This window comes from Lipotes vexillifer, unplaced genomic scaffold (assembly GCF_000442215.2).
Source record: "Lipotes vexillifer unplaced genomic scaffold, Lipotes_vexillifer_v1.1 scaffold916, whole genome shotgun sequence".
In the NCBI taxonomy this organism is placed as follows: domain Eukaryota; kingdom Metazoa; phylum Chordata; class Mammalia; order Artiodactyla; family Lipotidae; genus Lipotes; species Lipotes vexillifer.
In genome coordinates, this window is record NW_006798383.1 from 2,144,926 (window position 1) to 2,161,494 (window position 16,569).

At 40.5% G+C, this 16,569-nt stretch overlaps 1 protein-coding gene across 1 annotated transcript in view; it reads right to left on the reverse strand.

Annotated features, from left to right (window-relative positions):
- FBXW4 (F-box and WD repeat domain containing 4) overlaps positions 1-16,569 on the reverse strand; it is a 79,310-nt gene that overhangs the window by 54,127 nt on the left and 8,614 nt on the right. The window contains exons 2-4 of the mRNA XM_007470364.1: positions 7,873-7,968; positions 4,439-4,624; positions 3,868-4,000 (exon numbers count right to left, since the gene is read on the reverse strand). Of these exons, the coding sequence (XP_007470426.1) occupies positions 3,868-4,000; positions 4,439-4,624; positions 7,873-7,968 (415 nt within the window). The remainder of the gene's footprint in view (positions 1-3,867; positions 4,001-4,438; positions 4,625-7,872; positions 7,969-16,569) is intronic.

The window sequence follows — 16,569 nt, forward strand, 5'->3', positions numbered from 1 at the left end:
TTAAAGATGACACAAGTAATTTGCAATAATAATGGAAAACCTTATAAAATAAAGTAGACACAGCAGGGTATATTGGGTATATAAGATATATTATGAATGCAAATCAAAACTACAATGAGATATCACCTCACACAGGTCAGAATGACCATCACCAAAAATATCTACAAACAATAAATGCTGGAAGGGGTGTGGAGAAAAGGGAACTCTCCTACACTGCTGGTGGGAATGTAAATTGGTACAGCCACTATGCAGAACAGTATGGAGGTTCCTTAGAAAACTAAAAATGGAACTACCATATGATCCAGCAATCCCACTCCTGGGGCATATATCCAGAGAAAACCATAATTCTAAAAGATACATGTACCCCAATGTTCATTGTAGCACTATTTACAATAGCCAGGATATGGAAGCAACCTAAATATCCATTCACGGAGGAATTGATAAAGATGTGGTATATATATACAATGGAATATTACTCAGCCATAAAAAAGAACAAAATAATGCCATTTGCAGCAACGTGGATGGACCTAGAGATTGTCATACTGAGTGAAGTAAGTCAGACAGAGAAAGACAAATATGATATTCCTTGTATGTGGAATCTAAAAAAATGGTACAAATGAACCTCTCTACAAAACAGAAATAGAGTCACAGATATAAAAAACAAACTTATGGTTACCAAGGGGGAAGGCAGGAGAGGGATAAATTAAGAGATTAAGATTGACATATACACACTACTATATATAAAATAAATAACTAATAAGAACCTACTGTATAGCACAGGGAACTCAATACTCTGTAATGACCTATATGGGAAGAGAATCTAAAAAAGAGTGGATATATGTATATGTATAGCTGATTCACTTTGCTGTACAGCAGGAACTAACACAACACTGTAAATCAACTATACTCCAATAAAAATTCATTTAAAAAATAGATATATTATGACCATAATTATGTGGGGAAAAATTACCATAAAGGATAGAATGAGGAAATGAATAAATGTAAAGTGCTTATTGGCACAGTGCCTGGTTACATTCTATGTTATTATAAAACAAAAAAAGCAAACCTATGCACTGAAAAACACCTAAAAGAAAAAAAAAAAAAACAGTTCAAATGTTCCCTCCTTCATAAAATCTCCCCTTCCAAGTCAAATGTGATCTCTCCACCCTCCAAACTTTCTGGCCCTTTCCCTAGAGCCTTAAACTTCATAGTCCTGTCCACTTTCAACCAGCTTCACAGTTTCATAGCTAGTGCAGGCAGTCTCAACTCCCCTTAAGGAAAGGCTGTATCTTCTTCCCCTTTGAAGCCTCGCATACAGTAAGCACTTATCAGAATGAAAGAAAGAATAAAGAAAACGGAAAAAAATGAAGGAATGATCAGACCTGGCCCAGGCCCAGCAAGAATGTAAGCTACCATCCTATCACATCTCAGGATGGGGCCAGCCTTACCAAAGCCCAGAGGGGCAATCCAAGCTAAGTCACAGTAAATCTGAAACTAGGATTGAGGGCAGGGGAAGGAAGCTCTCTGGGCAGTCCCTAGCTCAGAAGTTTTGCAAAGAAAATGTTTTGTTTCCCTTCACCCCAATAAATCTCTTTCCTAAAACATAGTCCATTTTGGGGGACTCCCAAAAAACAGGCTATAGATGTTTACAGACAAACATGACTAAGTTCTTATGTAGGTTCAGGTATTAGAAACCTGTACAAGCAGCTGGAGGATTACAGATGCCACCAAAAAGAAATGGAAAGTCAGTTATAAAAGACTAAATGTGGGTAATGTGAAAACGGTCCAGGAAGATGAAGACGGCTAAATGCAAAGACAACAACAGAAGGAGAGAACAGAAGCAGAAGAGCTGGCCTGGAGGTCACTGGGAAATCGCAGAACAGCTGACTAGCTTCCTGGAGTTGAAGAACCAGCGGGGAGAATTCAGTCACTGACTAAAAAGAAATCCTCAAAAGGAACAGGATCTACTGCAGTGACAATTTTAGAATTAGAAAGTACCAATTTTAATGCTTAAAAACTCTAAACCAGTAAATAATTGTACTTAAAACATGAAACTAACCCAATATCCTAAATAAAATTGCTGTCAATCTTCAACTGTAAGCAGTCTATAGCCCTGAATTGCTACCTGTGGTCATAAAGCTTAGCTGTACACTGCTCTGGGTGTCATACCACAGAGAAATGGATAGAAGAGATGTCACTGAAGGCTTCACGGGGAAGCTTGAAGCTGTGACAAGAAAATGCTAGAATGAGATGAGAATATCTAGGTCCCACATGCACAAAAGGTTTCTGTGCAAACTGACTTCTGAGCAGTATAGCAAGTTAAGGTTGGTCTCTTTACAAGGAATGGTACAGAGACAGTGACCAATCAGAAACCTGAAGTATGGGGTGGGGGATTCGGAAGCAAGAGATAGGAAATTCAGTTTCCATGTTGGTTCAGAGATGAATTGGGAGATTGGGATTGACACATATACACTACTATGTATAAAATAGATAACTAATGAGAACCTACTATATAGCACAGGGAACTCTACCCAGTGCTCTGTGGTGACCTAAATGGGTAGGAAATCTAAAAAAGAGGGGATATGTGTATACGTATAGCTGATTCACTTTGCTGTATAGCAGAAACTTAACACAATATTGTAAAGCAACTATACTCCAATAAAAATTAATTAAAAAGAAGAAACCTTGATTTTAGACTTCTGGCCTCCAGAACTGGGAGGTAATAAACTTCTGTTGTTTTAAATTAAAAAAAAAAAAGAAGGTTTTCTGAATTTTTCTCAGGCTCCCTGTGCTGATGCACACGTCTCTCTGACAAAATACAAAGTGTAAGGAAAAAATTAGCAAAGGGAGGAGAAACTTCCATAAATACAAAGGAACATATTTAGTCCTTCTTTTTACATAAATTAGCAACATTTTCACATGAAGGTGTAATCACTAGAGTGAACATGGAGCCAGAATAGTAAAGATTGCAACTTCTCTCTCCTGAGTCCCCTCCCTATGTGTCCTAGAGTCCCATTTGCTGACATGGTCAAGCATTTTGCTCCTATTAGCACTGTGGAGTCTCCAGATGCTGGGAAACACACAAGAACCTATCGAGCTTCCTGCACCATCAGCTGAATTATCAGCAAAGTTCCCACAGCAGTCTCAAAGGATCAGGCATGTGTGGGTCCTGGCAAGGGCTACTGGACACAGGGATGGAGAAAGTTCTTCTCTGCCTCATGGGTGAAAGCCTATTTGACCCAGACGTGGAGGAGCTGAGTCCATAAAGCAGGGGTTACACTACTTTATCAGTCTCATTCTGTTGGGCCTTGGCAGATGTCTGACTTTAGACCAGGCAACTTGGCAATGACACAACAAACAATGCCCTCCTCTAGTCGTCTTTCCACTGCATACTGACCACATCACTCTCCAGAGAAGCAGTAAAAACACATTTTAATTATCAGCCCGATTGCTTATAAACAAGGTGGTAAAAAATTAACCTTCTCAAACAGAGAGTAAGCAAAATGAGGGAGATTTTAAAATAAAATATTGGGGTTAGAACTCAACCCACAAACTTGAGGAAACTCAGCTCAGGGAGGAAAACCTGGCCAGGCCCTCTGTTTTTGAGTTCACGCCACATTTCAAGTGAGTGGCAAGCTTCCCAGCCACTGTCCACTCCTTTCCCAGGCCAGCTGGCAGGGACATAGCCTGGCATGGCCAACTGCATGCCAGAGGCACATAAGTGAGTTCTTTATTGTGTCGTTTCCCCCACTGCCCCAACTCAGTGCCCTCAGCCAATCCTGAGACTCAAGGTCCTATCCACCCTCTCCCACCCCACTCCCTATAGACAGTAGGAAATAACAGTATGTAAGGGGGAGACCACCTCACCTTGGCCGTCCTGTCTCTGGAGCCACTCACAATGATGCCCCCTTTGCAATCCACACAGTTCACCTCCTGTTCATGGGCTGAGTACTTGACAGTGAAGGTGCTATGAATCTTATGAATGCCAATCTTCCCATCTCTACAAGGGAAATAAGAAGCCAACCCCCGAGAGCCAGTTATTCTCTCTGTAGGAAAAGAACAAGTCTACAGAAACAGCCGGAGTCTCCAATGACTTCCGAATTTGCTAAGCTTTAGACAATTCAGCCCAATAAGGTGCTGAGTTTCTAGATACTTTTACTTCTTCAGTATACTTGGGGCTGAACAGAGCTGAGAGACAAAACAAATTTCCCACTTGGGAGTGTCAAAACCAGTTTCACTTTTCATTAAAGGCTCTTCCTGTTTTCCTTCTCCAGCTATAACCCTATGAAGTACCTGCTTTAAATGGAAAATAACATTACCCCTTCTTCTAGTCTCCCTACTCATCCCTTCGGAGTTGAGACAGAAAAGTCAGAGGCAGGCAGAAGGTCTCTGAAGAATACTGAGGAGGAGGAAGGAAGGAGAAGCCTGCAGCACTTACCCTCCTGCACTGATAATATGCGAGTTGGCCAGCACGAAGTGGCAAACGTCCTCATCATGCCCAGCAAAGACTCCCAGGGGCCTCCGGTTCAAGCTGGCACCATCTGGGCGGAACTGATAGGCCAGGATGAAATTAGCCTGGGATATGTACAGAGAATCACCCTCTAGCTGCATCCAGGGCATCTGACTGCAGAGATGGAAAACAAAATTTAAGGATCATCAAGATATAGCATGAAGGGACTTCCTTGGTGGGGCAGTGGTTAAGAATCCGCCTGCCAATGCACGGGACACGGGTTCGAGCCCTGGTCTGGGAAGATCCCATGTGCCGCAGAGCCGCTAAGCCTGTGCGCCACAACTACTGAGCCTGCACTCTAGAGCCCACAAGCCACAACTACTGAGCCCGCGTGCCACTACTACTGAAGCCCACGCACCTAGAGCCCGTGCTCTGAAATAAGAGAAGCCACTGCAATGAGAAGCCCATGCACCACAACGAAGAGTAGCCCCCGCTCACTGCAACTAGAGAAAGCCCACGCGCAGCAAAGAAGCCAAAAATTAATTAATTAATTTTTTTAAAAAAAGAAGAAACCTCCTCAAAAAAAAAAAAAAAGAAGATATAGCATGAAAATTCAACTTCAAACTTTGGAGAGGCTGACCAATCCCCAACTTAGCAATAACCCGCAAGGTTAAGTCTATACCTCACTCCCCTCCTTCAAAACTACCTACCCTTAGGCTACCTTTAGAAAACTAGAGTGATTGAGCTTTGTGGTGACCTAATCTTCTTTGGACTTTCTAAAAGAAAGTCAGAATAAAAGACCAATTAAATGTCACTTTTAAATGGAGAATGCTTGGGATTTCCCTGGTGGTCCAGTGGTTAGGACTCAGAGCTTTCACTGCCATGGCCCTGGGTTTAATCCCTGGTCAGGGAACTATCCTGCAAGTTGCCCGTGGTGCAGCCTAAATAAATAAATAAATAGACAAATAAATAAATAGAGAATGCTTAAGGCTTGAATTACTGGCTACCTATACTTCTTGTGGGTAGGCAGAGCAACGAAAATGCCATGATTGAGGGGTGGGGAAGGGCAAAAAGAAACCTTCCACCCAGATGAAGTAATTTTTTCATTCTGTGTCCTCACTGATCTGATGTTTAAGTGATAAGTTTCAAGGTTCCAGGACCTCCATACACACCTCTTTCCCAGTAGATCAGTTAGGGTGTGATAGAGAAAAGAAAAGAGTGAGCCCAGGGAAGCCCCATTCCCTTGTCCTACTAGAGCAAAAGGGCCTTTTTTTTTTTTTTGGCTGTGTTGGGTCTTCGTTGCTGTGCACAGGCTTTCTCCAGTTGCAGTGAGTGGGGGCTACTCCTCGTTGCAGTGCACGGGCTTCTCATTGTCATGGCTTCTCTTGTTGCAGAGCACAGGCTCTAGGCACGCAGGCTTCAGTAGTTGTGGCTTGCAGGGTCTAGAGCTCAGGCTCAGTAGTTGTGGTGCAGCATGTGGGATCTTCCTGGGCCAGGGCTTGAACCCGTGTCCCCTGCATTGGCAGGCAGATTCCTAACCACTGCGCCACCAGCAAAGCCCAAAAGGGCCATTTTTAAGTGAAAGGAATAAAGCCATTTAGGAAAGGATGCTAATGTACTGATTAAATTCCTAGATCCTCACAGAGGATACCTACATTTCTGTATTAGAGGGTAAGTGTGGCAATGGAAAAACATAGCTCCAGAGCAGTCTACTACAGTTCAGAGACTACAGAGAAATAGTTGGCTCTCACAGGCAGCTGATAAAAGAAATATACAAATAGTTAAAGATTCCCTCTACAAACTGGCAGGAGGAAAAAAGGTTAGAAACCACAGGCCAGTCCCATGGCACAGAGTGAGCCTTAAGAAGAAAGAAGACTCTGCCAGACACCATGCTCTCTGGTGGGGACTAAGCCCCTTGCACAAGGTACATCCCAGCAGCCTGTCCTACACCACATAGGGGTCCTAGAGCTACCAGGTCCCAAGCAAAGCATAGGGACAGATGATTCATCCCCATTTATAGAGACACCATCTCCCACTGCCAAGCCTGTCTGAGCAAAATGGGCTGTGTTTCTTCCCCAGACTCCTTAATACAAGTGTCATGGGAATGTGGAAAAGTTCTGCAAAGATGGACCATTAAATGCAGCTTGGACTTTGTAGTAACTAGTTTCTGCACATGAGGTTTTTACAAGTGTGTGCAAATATTATATGGAACATGTGTAGAGTGTGTGCAGATGCCTGCACTCTCATTCATTATGCACATTCCTCTTCAACATCCCCTTGCACGAGTTTGTGGCACACCCAAGTGGGCAGCAAACAGAGGGGTTTGGAATTCATGTGTTTAGAGCCATCTGGTAAACAGCCATTTGCCCAGGACAAGAAACCAGGTTCATGCCAGGTGAACAGTGGAGAATCGCAGGGCAGTCTGGTAACCATTTTGTGTATTTATTTGCCAAATTGCTTGAAACCAGCCCGAATAGACGTCAGGAACAAAACCTTGTTAGAGAAATAAACTCTTCTTTCTGGTAATAAAAGGCAAAAGTGGGAAGCAGATGGTAAAGCCCTTTGTCATACAAATCCATCTTTCTCCCCTGTAGTTGCTTTACCATCATCACCACCCATAATTTGCAGTAACCCGTGTCAGTGAAAACAGCAGAAATTGTATACAAGCAAGAGAAAAAGGTCATCAGATGAAGAAGGCTGCCTGAACCTATCGGCACAGGTCCAGGACCGCTGGAATGTGGAATCATGATGTTCCCTATCCATTCCAACCAATCAACAAAGAGCACTTTTTTGGTAGGGAGTCAAATAATAACTATGAAATAATTCAGCATCAATGAAGTATAAAATTTGTGGCATTAGCAGTGCCAAAGCCATTATCTAAATTTCCTGCCATTTTTTTCCAAGCTCTACCTCCTGTAACATACATATCCAAACCTTCAGATCCTATTTTGCTTTTTAATAAAAGTAGGGGAGAGGGCTACAGGAAGCCAAGAGTGAAGGTGTAACTCTCTAGAGTAGGAAATTTTTTTAAAAAATTGTAAAACAAGATGAGTTGAAATATTGGCTTCATTTATTTCTTTTGATGAGGTGCATTAACAGAGGTTACCTCTGAGTGGTAAGATTATAGGTAAGTTTTATTTTCTTCTTTAAGCTCTTCTGTTTTCAAATTTCTACAATAAACATTTATTATTTTTATAATCATAAAAACATGGGATCTGTTAAAATAAATTACATTTTTTATAATCTTTTTTTAAATGTGAAAAAAAGTTGTCCCTCCGATGCCCCTTTTGTGGCATTTAAAGGATCACCAGTGCCCCATCACCCAAGACAGGCACATTTATACTCCAGGTAGGACTAGATTTTCATTTCCCAGCATTCTTTAATGTCCCAGGTAGCTTTGAAAGAGTCAAGAGGCTACTTACCTGCATTTCCACTTCAGCAGAATCCCCTCTTGGCAGCGCCCCAACCTCCAGTTCTGAGATACCTTCACCCGTTCCTTCACTGGTACACTGGCCATCCTGTGTCCAGACAGAGCAGATAATCCAATCACTACAACTCATTGCCAACCAGAGAAAATTCCCTGGGCTTTTTTACAAGTCAGGACTCGGAACATCCAGAAAATATGTGAATAGAAGTGAATGGGTTAGGAGACAAGTAAGAAATAACTCTTCTCCCTCCACACTAGGATAATCAAGAAAGCCAAGGAGAACAGCCTGTCCTTTAGAGTGTCCATAGTGATGCCAAAGCTATCTAACAGAGAAGGGATGACAAAGAGTACTGGGACCACTGGTTAGCCATGTGGAAAAAAAAATCCCTACCACACACCATACAGAAAAATTAATTCAAAATAGATCACAGATTTAAACATAAAATCTAAAACTATAAAGCTGTTAGAAGAGAAAATATTAAAATATCTCTGTGGCTCAGGAAGTAGACAACAGTTTAAGACACAGAAAGCAATAACATAAAAGAAAAATCCAATAAATTCGATTTTATCAAAATTAAAATTTTCTGCTCATCAAAATGAATACACAAGCCCCAAAATATGAAGAAATCCTCCGTGTGTGTGTGTGTGTGTGTGTGTGTGTGTGTGTGTGTGTGTGTTTATAAGGAACTCTCCTACATTCTTGTGAGAGATGAAAATGGTAAAGCCATTTTAGGAAAAGGTCTGGCAGTTTATTATAAATCCAAACATATACCTATTCTATGACCTAGCAATTACCCAAGAGAAATGAAAGCATATGTCCACAAAAGGCTTACTCAAGACTATTCATAGGAACTTTAGTCATAATAGCCAAAAGTTGTAAACAGCACAGGCATCCATCAAAAGGAGAATGGATAAACACACTTCGGTGCATATTCATACAATGGAATACTACTCAGCAATTAAAAGGAAAGAATTATTGATACACACAATGATGTGGGTGAATCTCAAAAACATTCTGAATGAAAGAAACCTTACACAAAACAGTTCATATTGTATGATTCCATTTATGTGAAGTTTGATTCGAAGAATAACTAATGAATGGTGAAAAAATCAGAACAGTGTTGACCACCAGGGTGGAGATGGGAATTGACTGGGAAAGAATATGTAGAAGCTTTCTGGGGTTACACTTTATATCTAAATCTCGAAGGAATTTGGGTCATGCAAGTGTGTATGCATTTGTCAAAAACGTATCAAATGATAAACTTAAAATTTGACCATTTCACTGTATATAAATTTTTCTTAAAAAAAAAGAACTATAAACCAATATACTCTAGTCAGTGATATGCACGCACACAAAACTGTTTAGAGGTGAAGTGTACTGACATCTGCAACTCACTTTAAATGCATGATAAGGCAAACATAGTAAAATGTTCACTGTACAATCTAGGTGGCGGGTGTATGAGTGTTCATTATACAATTCATTCAACTTTTCTATATGTTTTAAATTTTTCATTCAAAAAGTGTTGAAGGGGAAGTGTCAGTAGTACTTTCTGGATGAAGAAAGTTGGAGCAGTAAGAGATGAGGAAGCTCAGCAGCAACAAGAATGGCATAGTTCTGGGGTGGGTTGGAGTGGTAGGGGGTAGGGAGAAGAGCTCAAGTCCCTTGTGAAAGTGCACATTTGGACGGAATCTTGAAACTGTGGGCAAGAATTTGAACAATCCATTTCAGGCCCCCACATCACCCCTGTGTCTCCTTGACTTGCTCCACTGGACAATACAAGGTACACTGCTTGGGACACAGAGTAATAACTTGTCATGTCTACCGAGAAAAGGAGAGAAACAAACATTTCTTCCAGTATCTACTATATCTTCACATTTCCTACCCTTTACTAAAAGACAGCAAGCAAGTCCTGCTTTCAAGATTCTAAAAGATACAAAGTAAAATCTCAAAGTAAGGAAAGAAATCACTACTTAATTAGTGCTGTTGGGTTTGTATTACATGTTCTAGCTTTATTAGAAAGAAGGGAGGGAAGAAAAATATGCATGCCTAGAAAGAACACTAGAAGATTTCCAGACTCTAAAATAGTTAACTGTGGATAGCCAACTTTGGGTGTTTTAACTTTCTTCTTTGTGTTTTAATGTATTTCCCAATTTTTCTACAATGTAATATTTTGGTAAAGATAAAAATACTCATTAAAATAATAATAATGCTTTTGATAAAACTGGATATCAATAGAGCAAAAAATTTTCATTTCATATCACAATAGGTAAAATAAATTCCCCCAAAATAAAAGAGTACATTTAAAATAGTTTTTTTAACTAAAAGGCTTTAAAGTATTTAAATTTTAAATACTGCATAGAAGAAAAAAAGAGATTAAAAAGGAAGCAACAGAGCAGGGGAAAATTAACAATTAATGCTATGGGTTTTATCCCTAAAACTTTTAGGGGACTGATAAAAATCTATCAGGATAACACTCTGTCATCCATATCAAATAGCAGATAAGAACAGTCACACAGGGGCTTCCCTGGTGGCACAGTGGCTAAGAATCCACCTGCCAATGCAGGGGACACGGGTTTGAGCCCTGGTCCGGGAAGATCCCACGTGCCGTGGAGCAACTAAGCCTGTGCGCCACAACTACTGAGGCTGCGCTCTAGAGCCCGCAAGCCACAACTACTGAAGCCTGCACAGCTAGAGCCTGTGCTCTGCCACAAGAGAAGCCACTGCAATGAGAAGCCCAGGCACCACAACGAAGAGCCGCAACTAGAGAAAGCACGCGAGCAGCAACAAAGACCCAACTCAGCCAAAAATAAATAAATAAATTTATTAAAAAAAAAAAAAAGAACAGTCACACAGAGTTCCCATGATAAACACTGGGGAAACATCCCGAAACAGTAATAGTTTACAAACATGCACATTAAAACAATTAATATAAAGTATCACCTCACATCTGTTAAGTGGAAGAACCACATACTAGCTTTGGTTTGATGAAAGGATTTGGGTTTGTTTATATATTGCTAGTAACACTCTGGTATAGCCTTTCAGAAAGGCATTCTGTCAAGAAAAGAAGTTAAATGATAGCTTCTGACTCAGCATTCCCAACACTGTATCACAAAGAAATAATTCAAAAGAAAAATATATTTTTACAAAGATATTTACAGTTGCAGCTGTATATTAGAGCTAAAATCTAGAAATAGCCCAAATATCTGTCTGTGGGGGAAAACGGTATACTAACACAATGGAACATATTGCTATTAGAAACGACAAATGTGAGCACTGCAAAACATTTTGGAAATTACTGTAACAAGTAGTGGTAATTTTAAAACAAAGTCAAATTTATAAAGGTAAAGGTGAGGTGATACTACATAAAATTATGTCTCCATAAATAGCTCAGAAGAGGTAAACGGATGGAATTTAGGAAGTATTTTTTTAAATATGTATCACATAATTGCTGATACTTTGGTCTTTTCATTTACCTTTAACCTTTTAATTTACTTTCATTTAAATAACAGATTAAATGAAGTTGTGAGAAAAGCACAGAATGCAGACATAGGAAACGGATCTGGGCCCCAGTTCCACCTCTTACTAATGATATAACCCTGGTTACCTAGCTTCTCTAATTGTCCATATCCGCACCTATGAAATAAGGATAGTATTTCACACAATTATGGTGTTTTAAGGTGACAACTAAAACAAAATAAGGATAAGTTATAAATCACTTGAAAAAGGTTAATTATTTTTACATAAATATAAATATAGTAGTAGTAGTAGTAGTTTATATCGATGAATAGTGACATCACTAAAGCTAATCTAATAATCATTTCTTTTTCTTCTAATTTAATTATAACTCTTGGAAACTGTTCTTCTAATGTCAAATATTAGCCCTCTTTCAGGCTGAGTGATTAGGATTTGGGTACACACACGTTGAAGCTAAAATGTATTATTGAATTATTCCACTGGGTGAATGTGGTCCCCAGTTTCACATTTCTAGAGAGCGACCTACACTACTAGATGGTTAAAAAACAGAGGATCATAAAAGGCAGTCAACAGGATGGACCAAAAGAATTGAACTCTTAGTGAAAAAGATTAGACCCACTATCAAATCTTATCTACAAGTCCCTCCCAGATATAAAAGAGGAGATTGTTCATAGTTAACCTCTCCTCTTGAGTTAGGTCTAAGTTAGTAGGTGGAGGTAAAACCAAAATTGAATATTCTGGATCATAGCAGGAAGGAAACAAGGGAGAAAGAATCAATGTATTTCCTGAATTGGGATAAGGACAATACTTCTCTCATCTCCCTGGTCACTTAACTGCCATTTGGTGACACTTTACTAAGGGTCAAAGCACTGCCCTGAGGGCCTGATCACAGAAGCAAGAAACTTTCAAAGTTGAACTTTAGATGCTGCTACCAAGCAGCAGGTGCAGGCAACCTCTCCCACAACCAACACCATAATCAAAATACTTGGCTCTGGTCTTTCAAATCAAATTTCAACTTTTTAAAAACATTCCATTTGGCTTTCACTTGAGAAACAGTTACACTTTGTTAAAAGCAGCTTAACAACTCAGCTTTTTTTTTTTTAATCCCTTTTGTTTGTTCAGTTCTTTCTGATGGTTAGTTTCCCTAGCTGGTGGCCAAATCATATCTATATTCTTATTGGCTTCAACACTTGAAAAATCAGAAGGAATAAAAAAACTCCTCTCTCTGAAGACAGGTATCCCTCCCTCCTTGTAGGGACCTAGCACAACCTAGTCAAAGGGAGTCGGCAGAACAAGTCTAAAGTGCCTGAGAAGACAGGAGCAGATGCCCCTGGGAATTCAATAAGGACTCTTGCTCCCATCCTTGAAATGCTCTCAGCTTGGCTGTTTCTTCAACAGTTACTGGTATAAAGTGGGGGTGCTCCCCCCCAAAATGATTAGTGCCCTGTAAATAAACCTCTGGCACAGCTATTAATGCATGGAGGAATCTCTAACCTGGCCTGTGGGCCTGGTGGTACTTCCATTTTCCCAGCCCTCTTTCTCTTGCCTCAGGCTCATTTTTCCACTTGGCCCCCCTCCCTCTCAGCTTTCCGGCACTTAGTCACCATTATAGTTTGACTGCATTCCTGGGTGCATGACCTATTTTAAACAAAAACAACACAACATGCACCCACGGTAAGCTATCAGGCCCCTTAAAATCTTGGCAACAGTGAGTCCAGAGGGACAGAAATTAATCTAGGAAGTTATCTAGAGTCCCCTTTCATTTCACCTCTCCTCACTCACACCCCAAACCAAAAGCAAATAAATAAACCGAATTTGAAGAAAAATGGCTGGGGGATGAAGGAGGGGAAGTGTGAGTATATTAGAGAGGTATTTACCTGCACAGTCTCTGAGATCAGAAACCTCCTGGATCACACATCAATTTCCCTCTTTGCCCCATCTTGAAGTTTGATTCCCCTTGATACCGCCAATGCTGCCAACCTGCGTGACTGACATGATTTCCATAAGCATAACTGCTGCCTATTCAGTAAAGGAGGGTGTCTGTCCACAAGTGTAGAACAAGGCCATCTCAAGGGGAAGTGGGCTAAGAACGGGAGACAGGGCTATGCAAAATGATACTTGGGGGCTTGGAGTTTTAACTCAACACTGTCTCGATTTCTTTGATCTTCTTGCTCACCAGAAAGCAGATTCCCCCCCATATTGGCTGTGCCCACCAGCTCTGCTACCAGCTCTGCTATACTAAAAATTTGGCTCTAATGTATGTACAAGTTTTTAAACAGCCCAAGACAAGAAGCTTCTAACTCTTCATTTATATGCATGTTAGACTAAACCCTCCAATGGCCTCAGAAGCAGAGGTCTATAATTAAGGTTCAAAATAAATCAGTGAAAAATCATATATTGTGTTAAACTGCCTATCCTTCTGGCCAGGGAATAGGGAACAGCCTCAACATCCAAGGAGAAGTGAGATTACAGGGAACACGCCCATCATGAGGACAGGACCAAAGGCAAGGAGAGCATGGAGCAGACCCACATCTCACTTGAAAGGCCTCCAAATGTCAGCTCCCTTTACTCAATTCAACCTCACCTCCCATGGCTCCACACTCTGCAACTGAACTCCAGCGAAGCCATCTCTCTTTTATATTCATTCCTATCCCCATACCTTCTCCTATATTGCCAGAACCAGCCTACCTTTGTCCCTGACAAATGCATGCTTCCCCCTTTGGGCACTAGTCAAATTCACCCATTTTTCTTCAAAATCCAGTTTAAGCCTCTACTTCCCTGACTCCTCCAAATATTCTTCTCTCTCTCACGTGAACCTACCATAAACTGAGGCACTGTTAGCTTTTCACAGCTGTATGTCTTGTTTGTCCAATACAGTCATAAATTCCACAGGATTGAGTCTTAAAACTCTTATTACTTCTAAAAGTGTATCTCAACCAGTATGCTGCAGAGCAGTGATATACCAGGAACCCTGAATAAGTGTGCCATAAAATTTTTAATGATTTATAGACTTTATTTTCATTCAACCAAAGATCCACATTTTTATGAAGCTATCTGTCAGACAAACCACGGAGCCACAATATGGCTCATGACACAACTTGCTGAGAAAAAGAGAAAGATTGCACGTTCAGAGGAACATATATACACTTTACCTCAAAAGATATAAGAGAACAAGGTCAGGGCAGTAAACAGTTCTACTCAAACAGTAACATACCAAACAGTGAACAAGTAAATGGACAGGTTTTTCAACTTTCTGAAACCTGCTTTTTTTAAAAAAAGACATTCATCTTTTAATCCTTTAATGTACTATCAAAAGTTGTAACATCATACAAAAATATGTCTTAGACACAAAGGTAAGAACCATGGTCCTAGCATAATAGGTATTCTGATAGATACTGCTTAGGTATCTATCAGAAATACAGTTCCCCCTTTGGCAAGTCACACTTTCAACAATACCTACAGATTTTCAGGAGCCTAGACACACTACCTTCAAGCTCCAAAGGCCCTTCCTAAAAATGTACAGTATACCACATCTTCAGAAATTCAACCAAGCCCTCCAAATTCTTATGCTAGAGAGGCTCAAGGGAAGGAATCTGAGCAGATGAAGTATCTTAATGTGTCACCCACATGTCAAAGCTGTCCAAAGCAGTTTCTGAAGCAATGGGCATAACGCTGATTCTTTATGTGAGCTTAGGATTTAGGGCCATGTTCACATTCATTTCCTCCTGCTATTGGTCAAGTTCTATATTTGCAGGGCACTTGACCAGTGTGTGTATTCTGCAAGAGGTTAAGGAGATATTAAGCAGGAGAAAAAAGAATTTTACGGTCAAAACATTTTGGACAATACTGAAACAAAATTAAACAGGTCTCTCTAGCACAGGACTTCTCTGAGCCTTTAATTTACCAATGGGCATTGTGAATCCCCAATAGAGGGGATGTGGAACACAGCATTTCCCACACTCATTTAATCACAGAATCAGTTTTTCAAGAATCCCACAATACAGCTTTCAGAAAGGCTGATGCAGCACTTTCTGACAATAAACAACAGCAAGAAAGATGCCACTGTTTTTTGTGAACAGGCTATCTTCTGAGTCATGAATCAGGCACTACCACAGACTCAGAAGTGGATTTTGTTCTCATACCTTCAAAATGACTTTTCCCTGGGCTCTCCATCTGAAATGTGAGGAATAATTATACTGCTCTGCTTCTCAGGGTTGTTTTTATTGTTTTTAATCTTGCAACTGTGTTTCAAATTAATCACCAAAACAGGTTCTCAGCCCAAGTGGCCAGGCTTCAAAAATCCCTGGTGTCCTTCCAGCCTGGATGAAGAGATGGAGAGAACATGAACCAGACGCCACCCAGAAAGTTTTTACTCCAGTTTCTCCAGAAATCTCCAGTTTCTAGGCCATTATGATAAAGTCAAACCGCAGCGAAGATAAGGGATGAATGAGAGGTTCCCCTTTAGTAACTCACTTCTGGAGGGAGGCCCCTTTTAATCACACACACCACCTGGATCTGAATCTTGACTCACCTTTTCAGTGTGGAATTTCTAAAGGAAATTCTAAGAAACATAGGAGATCAAAGCTGGATCTACAGGGAAGAAAGAAAAAGAGGTACTGGAAGAGGACTATTTCCCTTTCTCCACAGAGAAAGAACCAATTACGGAGCTAGTGAGCAGGGGAAATATCATTCCTTTCAGTGGAACAGCTTTCCAGGAAAAGTATCTCAACATATTTACTATAAAACAATTTAATTTCCCTGTCCCATCACCTGCCACCCCATCCCCATCCCCCCCAAAAGCCCACAGGTTGTGGATTTCCTCTCATTCTTGGCAGAGTTACCAGAAGAAATATAATACCCCCTTCGGACTGCTCCCAACAGCTGCTGGAACAAGGGGAGCTGGGGGTAACCTTCCAAAGCTGCCTCTAAAAATGACCATTCCCCCTGCCAAACCATGTAGCCAGTGAACATAAGACAGTTCTTTTTCTACTTTCTTAAAGGGGAGACCCCAAAAGCAACAGTGTCCCCTAGACCAAAATACTTGCCTCCAGCCTTTCTGTTCTCCTCAACTTGACTCTAAGCTGAAACTTCTAATACCTATTTCTTCCCTAACATGCACTTCTTTTTTTTTTTAATATTTATTTATTTTATTTATTTATTTTGGCTGCACCAGACCTTAGTTGCAGCACGCAGACTTTTTTTTTTTTTTTTTTTTTG